Here is a 20,716-nt window from a genome sequence, read left to right on the forward strand (position 1 = left end):
GGACTCTCAGATAGATAGATAGATAGATAGAGATAGATAGATAGATAGATAGATAGATAGATAGATAGATAGATAGATAATAGGGAAGGGAATTTTAAACGTTTAAATGTATAAACTCCAAAGAAGTGGTTAAACGTTGAATAGTATGCTAAATCGGTCAAGTGACAAATTTCACCAAACGCATATTTTTTTAATGTATTAATTTTAGTAATTTGTCGTCCCTATACAGCAGTCCATCACGTATCCGCCTGCTGTGGTGCCACAGTAAGGGTGGATATTATAAAAAGGAAGGGGTTTGGCAATTGCCTCTAAGTAGCTTTTCTAATTGGTTCAACAGAAAGATGGACACTGGGGCGGGTTTTATTCTCAATCGATCTGGCGCTTCATTGGTGCACTCTGTTTTTCTGCTCTAGTAGGCGCGGTATGGTATCAATTCCATGGTGTAATGAAGTTAATGACAAGCCTTTTTTTTCTGAAGTTTGTTATATATTTCTTTAATAAAATGGCATTTGTAAACAAAGGAACGAAGCTTAGACACGTTTAGAAGTATTTTGAGGAACCAGACGAGAAAACCGTGGTATGTAAATAATTGTGCCAAACAAAATTTTACCAGTAATTTACCAGTACACTTTTACGCAAATCGTTGTTTTAAAAAAAAAAAAAGTATCTCCTTGATATCTATGTTAATTTGTCCACAGAAGGGGATATATAACCAATCCCTGAACAGTAGCGTTATTATAACAATGTATTGGAATCATTTCATAGATTATGCAGCTGTGTTTTTATTATTATTATTATTATTATTATTATTATTATTATTATTATTATTATAATTATTAATGATGATGATGATGATGAATGGTTTTGTTTTTTTGATATAATACATAAAAAAAAGGTTTAACACCTTTATTAAAAATGTGTACGGATGAATCTACTGGTTAATCAACTAATGCCATAAATTCATTTCAATATATACTTTGGTGTTTTTTTTTTTTTACTTTGTAGTTAAGTATTTGCGATGTTCAAACGTTATTTGCTTATTTAGGGTTTCTTTGCTTAGAAACTACTAACCAGTGCTGTCAATATATAAAAGAGTGCGCGTATGTAGATATGGTTTAAATGTTGAAACGCTGACACGTGTATAACATTTAAATGTTCATAAAAATGTACCAAAAACACATCCCTAACATAGATTGACAGATTGAATGTGTATAATCACTTTCCTTAGATCAAGCTGTGCATCTGCTTAGCAATGTGAACTAATTTGGAACAGTTTGCGGATCACCCAGTCATTTGTAGATTTTGTTCTAGATTGCATGAAAAGAGAGGCCAAAATGATATGTATGACGGGGGAAACCAACATATCTATGTTTTGGACTGGGTTTTTCATTAAACATTATGAAGCTCAGGTGTATTGATGTATTTATTGAAGAGTAATAACCCTAACAGAACACAGATGTCTGTATGCCTGAGAAGCTTGGCTAGTGGTTAGAAAGCTATTTTAAGAGCTGAGAGTTACTGGCCTCCAATACCTTTATTATTTTTGTTTAGTGAACAAGCAACAGCGACGTGCCTGTTTCCAACACCACGATATGGTAATATTGATTTTAATATAATATTCCCAAAGTCCTTGGCTACAGATAATCTAAGTACACAGTCTGCCAGGGGAACACACAAGTGGATGAGTTCTGTGTGTTTTGTAACCTGGGGTTCCTGTAAGATTAAACTCTACGCAATGCAGAGACTGAAAAGCCAGGATTTCCCCATGACCCAGAATACGATGCCGGTCTAGTCCCCAAAGGTGTGCACTGAATTCTATTCAATCGGTCACAGACAATGCACGGGTCGTCTAAAGTTTCTAAGCAGTATTGATGTATTTCCAAATTTTCAAAACAGCTGTTTATTTAAAGAGTAGAATCAAATCTTGATTTAATAGTTTTAGCTATATTTTTATAAATATATGTCACAAGTTAGTTTTGAGCAGTAAGGCAAGAGTGGTGTACCTGCTCAAAACTAACACAAGACATATTTTTGTGTGGTAATATATTCTGACCCATATTATTACTTTATATATTCTATAGCCCCTTTCACATCAAATTGTCCATATTTTTGTTTTGAATGTAACCTATTATTGTCCACTTTACAGTGTTTGTTTAAATTTTACCAAGTACTTGAGTGATATGTGGTCAGGTTTTTCACCAGACCAGGAGTCTGTTTATACAATGTCACACTGGATTTGCCAAAACCAGGATAAGATTTTGGTTGGCCCATGGCCCATGTTCCATTGTTTCCCTTCATCAGTAGTATACCAACTGTATTTATTTATTTTTTTTCCTGTAAATTATTATTATTATTATTATTATTATTATTATTATTATTATTATTATTATTATTATTATTTTTACTATGCACACTACCAGTTGACTTCTTTTGTTATGAATATAATATGCATGGATTCTACTGACCATTTTTAAATTGTGTTATGAACTAAAAAAAAAAAAAAAAAGCAAGCGTTTTAAAAGCAAGCTGTAGCATGTTGCTAGGTTTTCAGCTAGTTCAATAATTAAGCTCAGTGTGTCTTTTGTAAGGAGCCTGTTCTAACAGGTACAATGTCTTCCATTCATAAAAGTATGTTATTGCTTATTTGCACAAGTGAATCATGCTAGACATTTTTATGAGTGCAGTATAGCACATTTTCCATTAAACCAATATTAATTTAATAAACTAATATTATTAAAATAACAGTATTCTAGTTTATTTTTATTTATTTCAGCTTGGTAACCTGAATAATTATTTAGTACTAAAACAACAATAACATGTTGTACATACTTCCTGTACATAGCATAAAAGGGAAAAGAAAGTGTACATTTACAAAAGGTTATCAAATATATCAAAAACGCTCAATTAACAACTGAGGTAAAACTAGAAGCAATAAAACAAGCAAACAAACCAAAAAATGTGTTCCAGTTCTAAAAGCCAAGAATTTCTAACACCATAGCCAGAGCAAACAAATATTATAACATGTTTTACTGGCTATCAAGCTGAAACTGTTTCCCAATCTCAAGCAGTTTTATTGGGAATACATTTCTTTTTATAAGAGAAGCCAAAAGCTGCAACTCATTGGGACTAGTCAAGAGACTCTTAGTGGTTCTGACGTCGAAAAAAACAAGCATTTCTTTGTTGCTTTGTTGATATCTTGCAAGCTCCTAAGACTTTTTTTTTCAGTATTAAACATTTCAAACACTAAACCAATAAAGAAACAAATTTAAAAGTTGGAATATTAATGTGTAATAACGCAGCCAATTCAAATTTGTCAATTCAAATGGAGAAAACTTGTTATGGCTTACTTAAGAAAATCACTAGGGATTGCACTTGACCTGCCAGTATAAACCACAAGCGGAAGCAACACTACTGTGCCTCGCAGCAAACTGAGGTTTGAATGTCAGACTTCCACGATTGCTGGGAACAATTCTGTGTCAACATGTGATTGCCTCAACAGGTGACTGACTTGATAAACGATACAGCAAACACCCGGCCAAGCCTCACCTTTGCTTGGGAGCCGAATTCCTGGCCGACAGCCAGTGGGTGGAAACCAGAACCTGAAGCATCCACAGCTTGTGGTAACCGATGCCACCCAGGAGCAGGTATGAAGCAGCCAGCAGCTGTCTTCTAGGTGTGGTTGCCAGACACTGGTGTTTATGGGTTTCATATTTGGGATGGCCATCTGTTCTTCCTATTTCTTTAATATTAGGACTGACAGCAGTCACATAACTGCATCAATTAAATTTAATGAGCAAGCAGCTTCAAAACGTCATTGTAGTTGCTTGTTTTTATGCACTTTACTGTATGACGTGTGCTATCATTCGATTAATTGGTCCAAAATCAAGTTTTCATTTTTCTCTAAATCTGCCTGTGCCTGGGTTTGAACTGGCTTTGAGCTTGTGACAATTTCAGGTCTACCATAGTAATCAATCACATACACAGGAGAGTAAGTGGGGCAACAGAGTTGAAAGGTTATACTGTCAAAGGATTTGAATGTAATGAGGAAGTCTCTTCTTTAAGTGGACAAGCTCAATGCAAGTTCAGAACCAGGTAAAAAAAAAAAAAAAAAAAAAAAGGCAGATTTAGAGGAAAGATAAGAACTAATATTGGGGCAATGGAACCAGGATTGCAAACAACATAAACAAGTGTCAGAAATGCCATTTGCTTACTCTTTCATGCACCTGTCCCTGTATGGTTTCGGTTTTGACAAACGCCTCTGTATAAAATAAATAAAGAAATAAAGAAATAAATAAATACATACATAAATCGTAAGCTGTGAAACAAACTGCCACCAAAATCTTTCCTCATTCTGTGAAGATATGTCATATTCCCTCTTAATCCAACTTCTTCTGCAAGGTTTTCATGCAACCCCACTACAGTACTGCAGTTCAGCATGGCTTCATTCTGCTAAGACACCACCTTCCCTCACTTTCAACTCTTTACAAGGCCTAACAATAAAGAGTCTGATTCGCCAAATGTTTCCTTCTGTTAGTAATCTTTACTGTTGCTGAAAGAGGGTTTTTTTCCTGATACGTACAAAGATAATGTAAAAAAGTCTCTAGTTCCTATCTTATTATATGAATCCTATTGCCCTTTCACAAACGACAGAGTCACTGCAGTCACCTGATGAGTTGAACTTACTGTTCTGGGTGGTTCTTTAGTCCTCATATAGGTACTAATGTTTTTTAATTGGACAGAACTTATGCCAATTCCTGTAATAACTTGTGCTTAATGAAGTTTGGGGACACACAGCACAGTGACTGTGCTGGTGTTTGTTATCCTTTGCTTCTCTCCAGATTGATCCTTTGAAACATTAAAGTAAACACACCTGCCTGGGGTCTAAAGTCCTACATCACCTTGTTTTGGTTTGTTTGATCAGGAACTGATTACACCCGGGTTGGACAAGGGACTGCAATTGTTAAAGGTTTATCATAATGGATTTAGGATTCTTCTGTATGTTTCCAAAGCCCTGACAGAAGCTTGTTGTAGCAGCTCAGTGGGAGGAGAAGTAACCTTGAGCCTTGTAACCCGCTCCAAACCACACTTCTGACGCAGACAGCCTCCCACCCCACCCCCACTGTGCTGTAACGCATTAAAAGAAACCGCACAGCGTCTTCCTGTGTTCTTTAAGTACCCTGCCATTTCAACAGCAGCCTCGCTGGAGTTTCAGTAACTCCGGTCGACTTGTGTAGCTGGCAGCCTTTGCTATGATTGGAGTGTGTTCTGTGAATATCTGCAACTGCTGTTTTCTGTCCCTGTCACAATAAAGACTGTATTTAGCTCTTTGTACACCTGGATGGATCTGTTATGTTAGTACATTTTAATTTCACCGTGGTAACCAAGAGCCTGGGTCTACAGCACTGCCGCTACTTTCTTCTCTGTGCTTTGTGTTATTTATATATATATATATATATATATATATATATATATATATATATATATATATATATACACACACACACACACATACATATATATAGATTTGCTTCATGTTTTCCAATTACCTGAAAACTCCTTTTAATTTTTTTTCAGCAGAACTCTATTATAAGGCTTGCTTTGATTAAAAAAAAAAAAATTCTGTTGTATTTGAAGGATTTTGTAAAAAAAAATCTACACTTTGTTTTTGAATATGAAAGTGCTCTCAATGCATTGATTATGGTCAACTATTCCCTGTCTGCTATTCTATTAGGAAACTGGTTTCCAATTAAACTTCTAATAAGAATGGAAACTTCAACGTCTCATCCTTGAGCACATAATTATTCATGCAATTAATCTTCATTAATCAATATGAATAAAATACACTATATATTATTTATTGCATTTAATTTATAAAGCATTAAAAGGGGTGCACACATATAAAACAAACATACAGTATTGCTTTCTTGTTTTTTTCAATAGTAACATGCCCCACAAACACATCATATCCTGAACACTGCAGTCTCTGTAACCAGACAGAGTAGGTCACTTTGACATTCATTCACAGCGTGCCGAGTAGCTTCTCAGAGCAAAGGCCTATGCACTGGTTTCTAGCCAGCTACAAATAACTTCTGGGTAGTTCTAGGTTCTAAAAGTATATAAAAAAAGGTGTGTCAGCACACTGTGTGAAGACATTCAACTTCTCTTCATAAAAAACACTCTTATGTCTGCATGGGGTACTGCAGAGCACACTGAATACACTCAACATCATATACAACTGCTTACTATTACTCCCATTGTTATCAGAATAGAAACATTGTATTGAATACAGCATGGTTATGCTAAACAGATCACAATTTAAGTCACTACAAATAGGGAGACATTTGGTCATGTGCTTCTGCGTTATTATCATTAACCAGTGTACAAAAAATGCAGAAGGGCCTCATAATCCTGTAATAAGTGCACAGTAAGTGAAAGTATTAAAATACTTGAATAAAAAGGAGTTTATCTTTTTATACCCAAATGCAATCCGGAAATGTCTATTGGACAACGGTTATTTGCAGGAGTTTTAAAGACTTCTGAGGCCACGTTTGGTTTTGAATGCAGTTGTGCAAAAAGCAAACCAACGTTTACCACACAGTAATTAGTGTGTTTAGTTTGCTAGGTCTCAAATCAACCCTTTTCTAGGTGGTTAGACACAGCAAGCAATTCAAACTTGTGTCTGCTTGATGACGGACCAGAGCTGAAACGCTGTAGCCTGTGGTTTAATTTTCAAAACACATAGCTTATTTTACTCAGGGTTTTGCAATACAAACAATCATTTTGACGCAGTTTTCGGGAACTGAAGTCTCTGAGGTGCCAAACAACAAATAAACAACCTCTATGTTGACTGTTTCTTTGTGAGATGGGAAAACAATGGACCTTTAGATTGAAACTGGAATACAGCCTCCAAAGGTTTAATACCCTGCATATTATCACCACATTAAAATCTCCTACACAAAACACAAAGGGAGTTAAAAGGGGAAAAGCTCCTAATAATATCACTTATGATCACACCCTGGTTAATATCACACGTGTTTTGCCACTGATTTCCACTCACTTTCTATCACCTTGGGAAATAAAAGCACAGGATTTGAAGGTTTACATGCAATTAAGTTGATGTACAGTATGCAAATATTCTGGCAAAGTAGCACAATACAGCATACATTTTTGCCCAGTCCCTTAGAAGTGTTTGAATGTACTAACCAGAGAAAGTGTTTCCTACCATACAGAACAATAGATAGGGTTAATTCATGGAAATAAGGTTTGACCAGGATGTTTAGACAAGAACCAATGCTCCCTGGGATTCAAGGACAATGGAGGGACAAGCAAAAGGGGATACTGCATGTCCAGCAGGAGGGGAAAGGATGTTGTTAAGAGCCTGATGACTACAGCGGCGTTTGCTTTGAAAACAGCTCCAAGTCACGATGCTGTGCATGTGCTCTCCGAGTAATGCAGGGCCCTGTAACTCAGGCAGGCTCAACTCCTCCTGCAAGCTCAGTACTGTAGTTATCTGGAGTAAAACGTACTGTAGTCCTGGCAGCAACTGTGTATGTCACCTGATGGGCTCATCAAGCTTCTGTTAAAAGCCAAATGTTGAATATATTTTATATATATATATATATATATATATATATATATATATATATATATATATATATATTGTGTGATTTCTGAAACGGTGTATATTCTGTATATATGGGCCTGGATACGGAACTGTTTATTTTCTTGGGCCTGGGTGCCACTAATTTTTATTTATTTATTTATTTATTAGCCGACGCCCTTATACGGGATGAGTTACAATTGTTACAAGACATCACATTATTTTTTACACATTATTTTTATATACAATTACCCATTTATACAGTTGGGTTTTTACTGGAGCAATCTAGGTAAAGTACCTTGAGCAAGGGTACAGCAGCAGTGTCCCCCACCTGGGATTGAACCCACGACCCTCCGGTCAAGAGTCCAGAGCCCTAACCACTACTCCACACTGCTGCCCTAATTCTTTCACAACTGTTGAAACCCATGCATTAGATGGATACCCAATGTTCTTTTTTACATATATAAAATCGACGTGCAGGTGAGCGAAACTAAAAACTCAAGTTTTAATTCTAAACCTGAAACATTTGGAGCAACCTTTTTTAGGAAATTATATGAGGAAGTTAAACAAATATTATTGTGATTTATCGATTATGCTACCATTTTGATTTAGTGACACCATTTGATATGAACCAGCAAGATTTAGGCACCATGTTGCTATTATTATTATTATTATTATTATGGTTATACATATAGAAAAGAAACATTGCAAATGTCTAAGACATTAAAAAATAACTTTTAATCAAAAAATTGGTCATTGAATGTTTTTTAGTATTTCTATGTTCTCCTGTGCCACATATTTGCTCATTTAGCACTAAAATCTTCAATGCATACACTCTCTAGCTTGTGTTTAATTGGGTTGCTGGGATGCACTCGGTAACCTGGGTTGCTTTGTCCATTTACAGTACCTGCCTTCTGTGATCAGGACAAGAAACCCTGACAATCAGCCTTTATAGTGTTTCTGAATGAAGTCTTTCTTACCATGAACTGACCCAGCAGAACTGCCAGTCTGTTGTATAGACTAGTCTTGTGTCAGATGGGGACATGCAAAGAACAGGTGATATCATTAAGCATATTTATCATTAGCATCCCCAGTGTGTGTGTGTGTGTGTAAGTGATTTGTTTACTGACTGTATGAAAAAAAGGCATCTGGTTTATGTACAAAATCCCCTATTCTGCCAAACCAAAACTATACAGCTTCATTAAAAGTCATTATCTAAGAATTTTAGGCAGACTAAGCATATTTTCAGGGATGAAAACTGTTGTGTTTTTTTTTTTTGTTTTTTTTTTGGAGAGCTTTTTTGAGTCCATAAAGGCGCTTTAAAGTTTTTAAAAAGTCATCAGGATGTGACGACTGAAACAGAAAATGACAAAGTGAATCTAAACAAGAAGATAAATAAAATAGTTAAGGTAATTGATATTTCATACCAGTGCCAAGTCACTCTTTAAACCAATGTAAAAAATGTTATCACAATGCTTGCCTACTAGCTTTATACCTCTCCTGTTTATTTAAAGGAGACAATCACATGTCTAACCACATGCATTATAAATTTGTTTTCTCACGGTTTTACTTCATAATGTATGGTTGCGTGGTTAGATGCACCAGCTTCCTGGTACCTATATTTCTATGACATTGGAGTTATGTGGTTCTCAAGCCCGACCCAATGGTGACATTTTCTGTTGCTCCCAGTATGTCTACCACAAACCAGACCATTTGTAGGTAAATTCCCCCTAGTTTCACTGTTTGTCACACAGAACATGGCAGGCGGAGGTTTTTGTTAAGAGACATACAGAACACACAGAAAGGAATTTAAGTAAATACTTAAAATTTGGTGCATTGTTATTTCAATAAGACTATTACGGGACATTGGCCTGTACAAATGGCTTTATTTTGCAGCACAGGACAAGAGCTAATTAAGATTACACAGGGTTAATCCTATCAGTAAAGTGGAGTTACTGTGAAGGGGAACTGCAGATAAAAAACAATTATCCCTCTACACACCTTACTTACATTTACCAGAGGGGTGGGACTGTATGTTTTTTTTTTTTTGTTTTTTTTTTAAAGGGCTGAGATCAAAAGCTCTAAAACCACAAATGCAGGCAGCCTGGCTCTTTTGCATTGTGGTTAAGAGACTCTCTTCCAGTGCATGGGGTGACCAGTTCACACCCAGCCTCCACCCTGTTACATCTGCACATTTTTTATTATTGCTTTTGAACACTAAAGTGTTCACAATGCATCGATTACTGTTGATTATTATTGGTCGGTCTGATATTTAATAAGGAAATTAGTTGCAGGCTGCATTTGATGTCTTCTGTAATCTTTTTTTTTTTTTTTTAATAACTTCTATGTGATACTGTGGGGACAAATCTGCTGGTAAAACAACTAAAAATCCCTGAAATCCAAGATGATTATAATCTGCAATTCCATTTGCAGTGGTGCCTGTCCTTGTTTCAGAAACAAACTTTAACCAACCGATTACCAAATCACCGAGATACGAAATGATTACGAAAAAAAAAAAAAAAAAATGCAGAAGAGATATTTGATTAGGCCAACAATATCTCTTCCTGCTGTGACTCATAACCAGTAAACCTCCCTTTGTGCGTTTCACATAAACCACACCCCTTCCCCTCCATGACGTGAACCATTAGAAATGTATTTACAAACATCAAGACTAGACAAGAACAAAAATTCCTTTTATAAAAATGAACGTTTTCTATACTACAGAGAGGTACCCTACTATAAAGTGTGCTGAAACACATGGCAAACCATGGTAAGCTGTGGTAAATGCATAGCATAACCACGAGAAAAGAATGGGGGAAAATGTAAAATGACAGTGTAAATGTAATCTTTTCTAAGGATTAGATTGGGTGGTATTGTACAGATGGTATTCTCTGTATCTCATGGTATACAAATGCATTTCATTATAATAGTCTGCAGCTGTACTAATTATTTTCAAAATGTAAAATGGAAGACTTAAAGGAAGATTTAAGTACAATGCTAAGGCCTCGTGCCCCTTCACAATCTCTAGCATTTTCTGATGAAGGTTGCTTGCTGGCTTCATTACAGCTTTCTTAGCCTCTGCAATGCCTTTGTCGCAGGGAAAGCAGTAGGAAGATGCTGGAGGGTTTCTGAGATAACACGTCAGACAGCACACAGCCTATGCTCTGTTTCTGCTCAACAAACTCCCTAATAGGAAAATGTAACAAACACTTAAAGAAAAAAAAATGTGTTCCCAGACCATAGGCTAATCAGCTAATCATAAATCTGTGATTTTTCATTTACTGGGCATTCTCCCTCCTGTTAACTAATGTCATGAGCTCTGGGAAGTGATTGTGGGAAGCGTAATGCAAAGCTGCTGTTGATACTGAAACAGTGCTGCAACAAGCTTTTGTTTCTCTGCCTTGAAAGTCACACACACCAATAATCTCTGTATCGCTCATCTCTGTGTGAAAGCAGCGGATTTGCAATGTTGTTTGATGATTCACACGGTTACAGCAGCACTTTAATTTTTTCCACGACGTTTCACACACCAAATTTACATTCAGTTATGAGCGTTCGACCAGATGTTTAACTTTGTGCCCTGTTGATACAGAGATGTTGATTGAGGAGGGGCAATCTGGTTGATTGAGGAGCGACCCCTGTGGCCGATAGGGCGTCTGTGGTTCTGTAGTGGAGCCGCCAGATCTGTGTTGTCCTCCGGTACTATAGGTCTGGTGGCATCGCTGTGGATCTGCAGTGCGAAAAATGACGGCTTGGCAGGAGCACGTTTCGGAGGATGCATGTTCCAGCCACCGTTTCCCGAGTCGGCGGAGGGGGGGGGGTGCGAGCATTGAGCAGAGGATACAGATAATAATTGTGGGCATTCTAAATTGGGGAGAAAACCGGGGTAAAAAATTGGCAATGACTACATTTATAAAAAAAGAAAAAAAGAAAATGCTACGCAATGGGAGTCTGATTAACATCTTTGTAATGGAATCCGTGGTGCAGCCTAACATGTTACAGATACAGGCAAGAGGGGCCCTTTGTGTTTCTTGTTCAAATATGCACTACAGCAGCTTCACCATTTGATGGTAAAGTATCTTTATTCTTATCAGAAAAAAAAAAAAAATCTTGTGACCTTAATTATAGGGGAGATTTCCCTTAAGGAATATAACAATCATGCCATGAATAATGGTCAGTGGTCAGACTTTGTTCTAATAGAAACACCAGCATAGTGGAGCCATGTGCCTTCCCGATCAACACTATCACTGTTAAATAACCCAACCATCAGCATTCCAAAGGTACTTTAACAATGCCTCATTCACACCAGATCAAAGCAACTGCTCCTATCAAGGTGTCATTTTCTTGAATATTCCAACAGCTGCAAAGAACAAGATTTTTCACCCAAGAAGCAACTTACATGAATTTCTTTTTTTTTCTGTTTTTTTCCCCCTACATTTTTATACCGTTTGCCACTATTCCAAATGGTTTGTATTACAATTTCTCCAATATTGAGTTATTTTTTTAAGATGCTGTCTGGGAGCTTTAATTCTAATTGCCAGGGCGAGACATCTATTCTTCATTTTACCCAATCTTTTGTACAGGTATAGGGCAGTTACTACTCATTTCTTCCTAATTCTGCCGAATATAAAACCGTGTTGAAATGATCCTTAAAGGAGGTTAGCCCAAGGTTTGTACCTCTTATTTAAAATTGGTTTGCTACAACAAAAACAAATCAAAATGTCAAGTTCATGTGAACTTATGACTTGCATAACAGTTCTACGTTGTCCTTTGGAAATGTAAGTAATTTCTACCTAAAAATGTATCCAATCCAGTTGTCAAGACAAATCAAACTACCACAAGGATCTCTCTCCAAGTGGCAAGTACGATCTTGTCAACCCCAGTGCAGTGTGATCAAACAGACTGAGCACAGGTGAGAAAGGTCACAAAATGATTGTAAATGTACAGTACTCAGAGTATTTTAGCACTGGGAGTCTCAAATTTGTGAAAACAGTTCCGCAATGGCTGAAAAGCATGTTGTTTGATTACTTTCCTAATTGTACCACAGCACAAAGAGACCAAGTACAAAATGGCATACATGTGTACAATAAGTACAGTACAGATGCATTCTTCCAGTGTACGGTAGCCTTCGAGTGTTTTTATGGGACTTAACTAGCCAATGAGTTAGGAAAGGGGAAATAAATCAATAAATAATACCTTTATAGTCTAAATAATATTTTATGTATGTATTATTATTTTACATGTAAAAAGGTGTACATTAAATGCAGCACAGTTCTGCTAGGATATACCAAGTGTCTGTCTAGCTCTCTAATCAGGTTTAGCAGGTAGGCCTCTGTTTCTGCATGTTAATCAGGACCACCATACCAAAGAAGAGAATGGACAAAACCATCATCAGAAAACCATGAAAAAACATAAGTGTCTCAATAACAAGAACAGGATTAAGCATGTCTAGGTATTATTACTGTACACCACTGTACACCCCAGAAAGCACTAGGATTGTAGGAAGAGGGGGTCCCTATTAAAACATGTCCCTCTACTTGTTTGTACAGGACGTGAGACCTTCACGTTCAGGCCTAGAATCTGTGAGTACACATCACTGAAGATCCTATTTGAAATACAGGACGCGCGCAGTACTTTCAAAAATGATTTAAACTGAACTTTAAAAAGGGCAAATCGGCCATTGTCCATAATTAAGAGTTTAGCTGAATAGACCACTTTGAAAATGCATTAAGACTATACTTCAAATAATGACTGCAACAACATACCAATGTATATATAGAGAATGGTTAGAATCTGCCACAGGTGTAGTGTTATTTTCAGGTACACGAATAGAAAGTGGTACACAGCGGGCTGTGGTTGCTTGCGCATGCCTAAACAACTTAGAAAACATGGAAGTGCCCATTCAAATCTGGTACATTTTCAGTCTTTTTCATCGTTTTTTAAATTATCATATATTTTTCCACCATTAAGAAAATGGTATGCAAATATTTATCATATGCAATACATTAGGTCTTGTACATTTTTTTTTTTTTTTACTGCAACATTGAGGTGGACTTCTCATTTTGTCTTGTGCGTCTTGATTTTTTTTTCGTTTTAGAGAAACTGCTTGTCTATTTCCAGTTTAAGCTTGTAAAATTTAATGGTTTGCAAAAAAAAATTATGGATAATTAATAGTAAATATACATCTGTTTGACAATAGGAAAACATATCACAACCCAATTGTTTGTACCTGTACCAAAATCTCAGTGTACTACTTTCTAACATTACACAGTCAAGCTTTGGTACACGTACCGCATTGTGACGATGTACCACTTTCTAACACTACATCGGTTTAACATATTAGTTTAAAACTAACGTCCAAATGAAAACGACTAACTAATCAGGTACATTTATATCAATAATTACTGTGTGTAGAAACGTCTGTTCCTAAATGCATCATGCTAAATACACCACATTCCGCGATTTAGACGCATATTTTAAAGAAACGTAATTTAATTTCTTCGTTGAGGCCGAGATATGTATTTCTTTTTGTTCCCTGTGTTTATGTGCTAATTTGGTTGTAAACTATACACGATTAGCACAAATGTGTTGTCTCCAACACCTAGTCGCAGCTTTCACTGTCTGTTTTGAATTTTTTTTTTTTTGTTTGTTTGCTAATTATTATTTCTTTTTTTTTTTTTTTTTTTTTTGGTTTGTTTGTTTTTGTAGAAACAAGGCCTTGTCATTTTACGAAACGTCGAATGAATGTTATACATCGTAAGCAGATTTAAGCATTACCAGTATGTTATTTAAACCTCCTTAAACGAATCGTAAGCATTTTGGGTTAGCAAGAACCTATATTTTGAACTGCGATTCCAAAATTAAACATGTTAAAATATAATATATTATGTTCTTTTTGTAATTGGTTTCCTAGATTAATTATATGTCCCAATAGTAGCCTATATGAAAATCACATAAATGTAACACTGTGATAATTTGACCAAATACACAATTCGTGGTTTAAACGAATGCATTCAGCTCCAATAAAAAAACATGGGCATACACGTCTTAATTTTCCATTGAATTACAGAAAATGTCTACCAGAAAAAATACGCAGAGTGGATAACATTGTAAGGAAACAAGAAATGAAAGAATCTGAATTTAAGAATGAAATCCATTCTAGTCTGCACTACGTTGGGATCCTACTTTTTTATTATTATTATTATTATTTTTTATGTAATGTACATTTTAAGCTTCCTTAAATATTTGCATAACTAAGCAAATGCTGTGCTGTAATTTGTCATGTCAAAGTCGACCAAATATACGGAACCTACACCATTGATACATAATAATACCCAGAGACAATACACCTCACAAATTATATAAAAACTGTTAGCCTATAACAGAGTATGTGTTATTTTGTTTTCGTAATTGCGTTATTGTTGCTATTTTCCATCTGACTGCAATACATGGAGAATGATTGATTTTTAAACAAACATTCTCGGAACCCACGCTCCATCTTATTGTAAAAGGCACAAACATACATACACACACAGTAATCTACATATATGTACAGCATATGTGGGTGCTATGAAAAAAAAAAAAAAAAAACTTGTGTGACACATACATAAAAGCGGATGTGTGTCAGGTAGCCTTCTACTACAATATGATCACTTGTAGTATTATGTTTTAAACTGTGATATTTTAAATGTCAGTAACAATTGCTTACATAAATGAACGCTGTTTGTGTGAAATTAAAAATACTGCGTTCTAAGAAAACGTAATTAAATGCACTCCGCAGTGCTTTGAATAAAAAGAACGGGTACTGTTGTAGGCTATCGCAAACACTGAGCACTGTTATGTGAATTTACATTATTTTATAAAGAGGGGGTCGCTTACAGTAGCAGATGCCAGACTCTTATCCGTCAGGGTCAAGTGGTGAGCTTCCCATCTCCTCAAATATTTGGAACTGAGGACCTTGCTGAGAAAGGTCCTCGGGTGTCGGATGACACAAACCTGTATGTCCCCTTCTTGAAGTAGTTTATACCTCATCCCGTTGCAGTGGAGCAAGGCTCTCCGATACAGACTTGCTCCCATTTTATTCCCGTCCGGTGGTCCAGAAGCAGACACCTCACCCAGCAAGGGCTTGCTTTCGTCTGTCTGGAGCTGGTGCTGGTTATTGTGGAGATCGCTGCCTCCACCCGAGCTGCTATTGAAATCCATAACAGCAAGCAGCGGGTTCTTTGTCGTGTGATATTAATCCAGCCTCAAAAAAAAAATTAAAAATAAGAATTCCGTACGAGTAGTAACAATGGGGTTAGGGGAAAGAGACAGAGAGAGTGGACACGGAGAAACCGAGGAAACCAGAGGAGGAGGAAAAAGGACAATCCGAGTCCACTCTCAATAGATCCCCATAAATCGTTCACCTCCCGGTGATTTTTGGGTCCACCAATATTTACTTTTCAAAGGCCATAATAATATCCATAATACGACGTAAAAACAAATTTAAAAAAGACAAAGACTGGGTTCGTGTTTCCTCTTAATGCCTGATCGGAAGGTTTTTTTGTTTGTTTCTTTCTTTTTCTTGGTGGTAGAACAAGGCAGTTGGTGAAAGATTGCAGAAGCAACAAACGTCTCTGGTTGGTTTCGGCTCGGTCACGTGATGTCAGGATGACGTCAATTGGGAGCAGAGCGGATGCACTGCGTGTCTATCTTATGGAGAGGAGCGTTAATAAAAACAGATAAGAGAGCCGCTTACAGAGCCTCATCTCCGTCTGCATTGTTGAAACCGCACTGTGCCTGCACGTTTATTTATACACATAGCCTTCACTGCAAGACTTATAACCCTCATTAAGACTTCAACGTGCAACGCTTTCTTTGCAGAATTCAATCAAGGCTCCTCTGTTTAGGTATATTTCAGTGGTAATCTACAGATCAGTATTTTGAGCCATGTACTGTTTAATCTGGTTTAAAAGAAAAACAATATAGTAGAGTAGTTTACCAGGGGTAATGTCTGTATTTGGACACAAACACCTGTTCTTTTCACGTTGTAGTGTGGGAGCAATGTGTCTATTGTGCAGGGAGGACCTGACCACTATTAAATTGTTGTGTCTGATTTTGTTACAATAACCTTTGCCAAATACAGGAGTTAATTTAAAAATATATAATAATAATAATAATAATAATAATAATAATAATAATAATAATAATAATAATAAGGACCCAAATGTGTTAGTAGAGTTCTAAGTAGACCTTCTATGCCTGGCAAATAAAGCTTAGGTTACTAAGTAAGTGTGAGATGACTCCTATAATAAAACATTGAACTATGTACTGTAATAATCATAATAGGAAATTATGTAGGAATGTATGTAAATTGCTTTTGTAAAACACTACACAATACCAGTATTTAGAAATGCTAAAATACACTTTGTAAAATTTACTGAGAAGGATTCTGACCGTAAGGGCAGCAGTGTGAAATAGTGGTTAGGGCTCTGGACTCTTGCTATGGCATCCATTATTGTCACACTGCATAGACCCTGCTTGTGTCACTGCTTGCAAACTGTGTATCTCCCTTCTTCAGTAGTGACAGTGTGATCATGCTGCCTTTAGAGGGTGCAGTGTACAGACAAAAAACAAAACAAAAGAGAACTCAGCTGAAAACCTACAATGCTACCTGATTGCAATATGTCTGCTCTTTCCTCCTTCATCAAAAGAGAGATTTATATTTCCACCAAATACGGTATATTGATAACATACTTTTTACTTACTGCATAAGCATTAGTGGAAGCTGAGTAAAAGTTCACAACAGACAGCAGGAAGCACTTTTTTTTACATGAAAAGCCTACCAGGTGAAGTAGTAGAATCTAAAACACTGGAAACAAACCAAAAAAAAAAAAGACTAGTGCTTTTAAATGAGTTCCTCGCGGTATGGAAAAATGGTGCTCAAACAAGGGATGAACCTCGATGGGCCGAGTGGGCTTTTCTCATTCTCAAACTTTTCTTATGTTCATTCTTGGTGAACAACTCCCTTCACATTGAGCCCGGGAGCTCCATTTGCAATATGCCAGACATACCCATTAATCAGTTTGCCAAAGCACAGCTTTAAAAGCACGGAGGCAGGAATGTACAGTGTCTCTATTTATAATGTTAACCACACCTCACTGGTGGTGTTCCCTATTTGGGGGGCACTGCATCAAGACAATGCACAAGGAAGATTTATGATACTAAAGAGCACTTATTGCTGTGGAAAATGAACAAACACTGCTGGGGAAGGGCTAAAATAATATAAATACAACTTCCAACAAACACTAACAGAGAAAAGAAAACAACACCAACAACTACATTTGTTCCCAGAGAAAGGAAGTGGTATCATAATATGAAACTTTGACAATGTATCTCACTTCACTGACGCTCCCAGTGTTACAATGCAATAGGCATATAGGCAAGCAGTGTCTTCCAGGAATGGCAGTTTATCTGATACACTCTGAAAGGTGTTTCCAATCAGCAGAAATGCAGACAAAAACAGCAACTTCCATCACCCACGCATGTCAACAACATGCTGGTTTTCTATTTAATTCCTGTCACTTTTTAAAATCTCCTTCAGAAAATCAAATATAGGGTGGCTCATCCGGTAAAGGCATGCCGCGTGGAGTGCAGGATGCACCCTATAGCTTGCAGATTGCCGGTTTGAATCCAGGCTATTTCACTGCCAACCGTGGACAGGAGTTCTGAGGGGGTGGTGCAGAATTGGCCGAGTGCTCCTCGGGTGAGGAGGGCTTAGGCCCGCCAGGGTGTCCTAGTCTTTCCGCACACCAGCGACCCCTGTAGGGCTGCCTGTGAGTTGCTGTAGCTCTGAGGTGGCTGCATGGCGGGCATGCAGAGTGAAAAGAAGCGGACAGCTGAGGGCAGGGGTGCTGGAATTAGGGGTGCTGGGGTTGTGGCAGCACCCCTGGCTTTGCATGGCTTCCATCATATACAGGGGTTACAGTTTTGTTCAATGGCTTTCAGCACCCCCACTTTAACAATTGTTCCAGTGCCACTGGCTGACGGCACACGTTTCGGAGGATGCATGTGGCAGCGGTGAGCTGGGCTGAAATAAAAAAAAATTAATTGGGCTTTCCCAATTAAAATGAGAAAACTAACTGGCAATTCCAAATTCAACACTTCACTCATAACCGAGCACACAACAGCAGACGGGAGGGTATGAGTTGCTCCTCCAATTCAAACCCATGCTCAGAACACGTATATATTTTTTTTTCACTTTGGAATTGAGGAGCCACTGCCTCCCTTGCCTCCTCTAAGGAGCCTCCACTGTTCTACATTATATATATATATATATATATATATATATATATATATATATATATATATATATATATATATATATATATATAATCCAGGGCTAGCAATGGAACGTGAAACAAACAATGTGATCAAGCAAGGTTCCAGCTGTCTCTATATATTGGATGGATACGGACAGTTGGAGCCTTGTCACATATTCTAAATCACTGCGCTGTCTCACAGAATTTAAAGTATGGGACAGTAGCCATCTTGCTTTTACAGTTACAGATGAACATCTGTAACTATGAAACTGAGTGACCAATTACCTGTATTGTAACACTTGAAATGTATTTGCTTACGATTGTAAGTCGCCCTGGATAAGGGCGTCTGCTAAGAAATAAATAATAATAATAATAATAATAATAATAATAATAATAATAATAATAATTACCTGCAAAAAAATCCCAAGGTAGTAAGTAGACATTCCGATTTGGATGAAGAACAATTAAATGAACTGAAAGATAGCAAATAAATAAATAAAGAAATACAAAATATAATAAATCACAGTCTTTAAACTCAGTCACCCCGACTGTTACTTGAAATAATGTATTTTTAGCGGTTTGTAAACATTACAGAAAAACACAAAAAGACACTTCTGCACATTACACTATGTAACACAATTTTTGTTCCTGGGTAGTAAGTGTTATTTCCTAATTGCTTATGCCTCAAAAGTATAGAAAATGGCTATTATTCCCCACAAACTTTGCTTTTGTGACCAGGACAGTGATATTTTTAAATGTACCTATTTCCAATGAGAAAACGGGCGAATTTGTGTCTTTTCGTTCACATAAAGTCAGAAAAAAACAACATATGAATCCAAATTAATATGTATTTATACTAAAGTAATACATAAATGACTACAAAAGATTTAGAAGTGAGTAGTTTCTCGAGATTTACGATTATACTGTAAATCACTTTCACGAATCAGCCTCGAAATGTAGTCTCCCATCATGTTCTCATTATACTGTCCTTGGTAGCGGCGTTCAAAGTCCAGTATATCCTGGTGGAAGCGCTCGCCTTGCTCCTCCGAGTACGCTCCCATGTTCTCCTTGAATTTATCAAGATGAGCATCAAGGATATGGACTTTGAGGGACATCCTACAGCCCATTGTGCCGTAGTTCCTCACCAGAGTCTCAGCCAGCTCCACATAGTTTTCGGCCTTGTGATTGCCCAGGAAGCCCCGAACCACTGTGACAAAGCTGTTCCAAGCCGCTTTCTCCTTACTAGTGAGCTTCTTGGGGAATTCATTGCACTCCAGGATCTTCTTTATCTGTGGTCCGACGAAGATACCGGCTTTGACCTTTGCCTCAGACAGCTTAGGGAAGAAGTCTTGAAGGTACTTGAAGGCTGCCGACTCCTTATCTAGAGCTCTGACAAATTGTTTCATAAGGCCCAATTTGATGTGCAGTGGTGGCATCAGCACCTTCCGGGGGTCCACCAGTGGCTCTCACTTGACGTTGTTCCTCCCCACAGAGAACTCGGTCCGCTGTGGCCAGTCCCGCCTGTGGTAGTGTGCCTTGGTGTCCCTGCTATCCCAAAGGCAAAGATAGTAGGGAAACTTGGTAAAACCGCCTTGGGGACCCATCAGGAATGCCACCATTTTGAAGTCTCCTATGATCTTGATGCCATCTCAGAAAAATGCAGATATGTATCCACTTAGGCAGCTGGAACTAAACTGAACTGGTGGGCTTAAGGCCCCTGTATTTATACTACTATTTATATTACTGTAAAGTTCTAGAAAGTTCTAGAAGTTACTCCAAGTTTACTCAGCACTGAATCTATCTGGAATGTTCTGGA

The 20,716-nt window shown here is 37.3% G+C and overlaps 1 protein-coding gene across 2 annotated transcripts in view; it reads right to left on the minus strand.

Annotated features, from left to right (window-relative positions):
* The window catches only part of LOC117425707 (C-Maf-inducing protein), a 57,491-nt gene extending 41,125 nt beyond the window's left edge, over positions 1–16,366 (minus strand). For both annotated transcript variants that reach the window (XM_034042911.3, XM_034042910.3), the window contains exon 1: positions 15,479–16,366. In XM_034042911.3, coding sequence (XP_033898802.1) covers positions 15,479–15,802 — 324 coding nt within the window. In that variant the 5' untranslated portion in view covers positions 15,803–16,366. The remainder of the gene's footprint in view (positions 1–15,478) is intronic.
* Between the last annotated feature and the right edge of the window lie 4,350 nt (positions 16,367–20,716).

Source organism: Acipenser ruthenus, chromosome 20 (genome assembly GCF_902713425.1).
Source record: "Acipenser ruthenus chromosome 20, fAciRut3.2 maternal haplotype, whole genome shotgun sequence".
In the NCBI taxonomy this organism is placed as follows: domain Eukaryota; kingdom Metazoa; phylum Chordata; class Actinopteri; order Acipenseriformes; family Acipenseridae; genus Acipenser; species Acipenser ruthenus.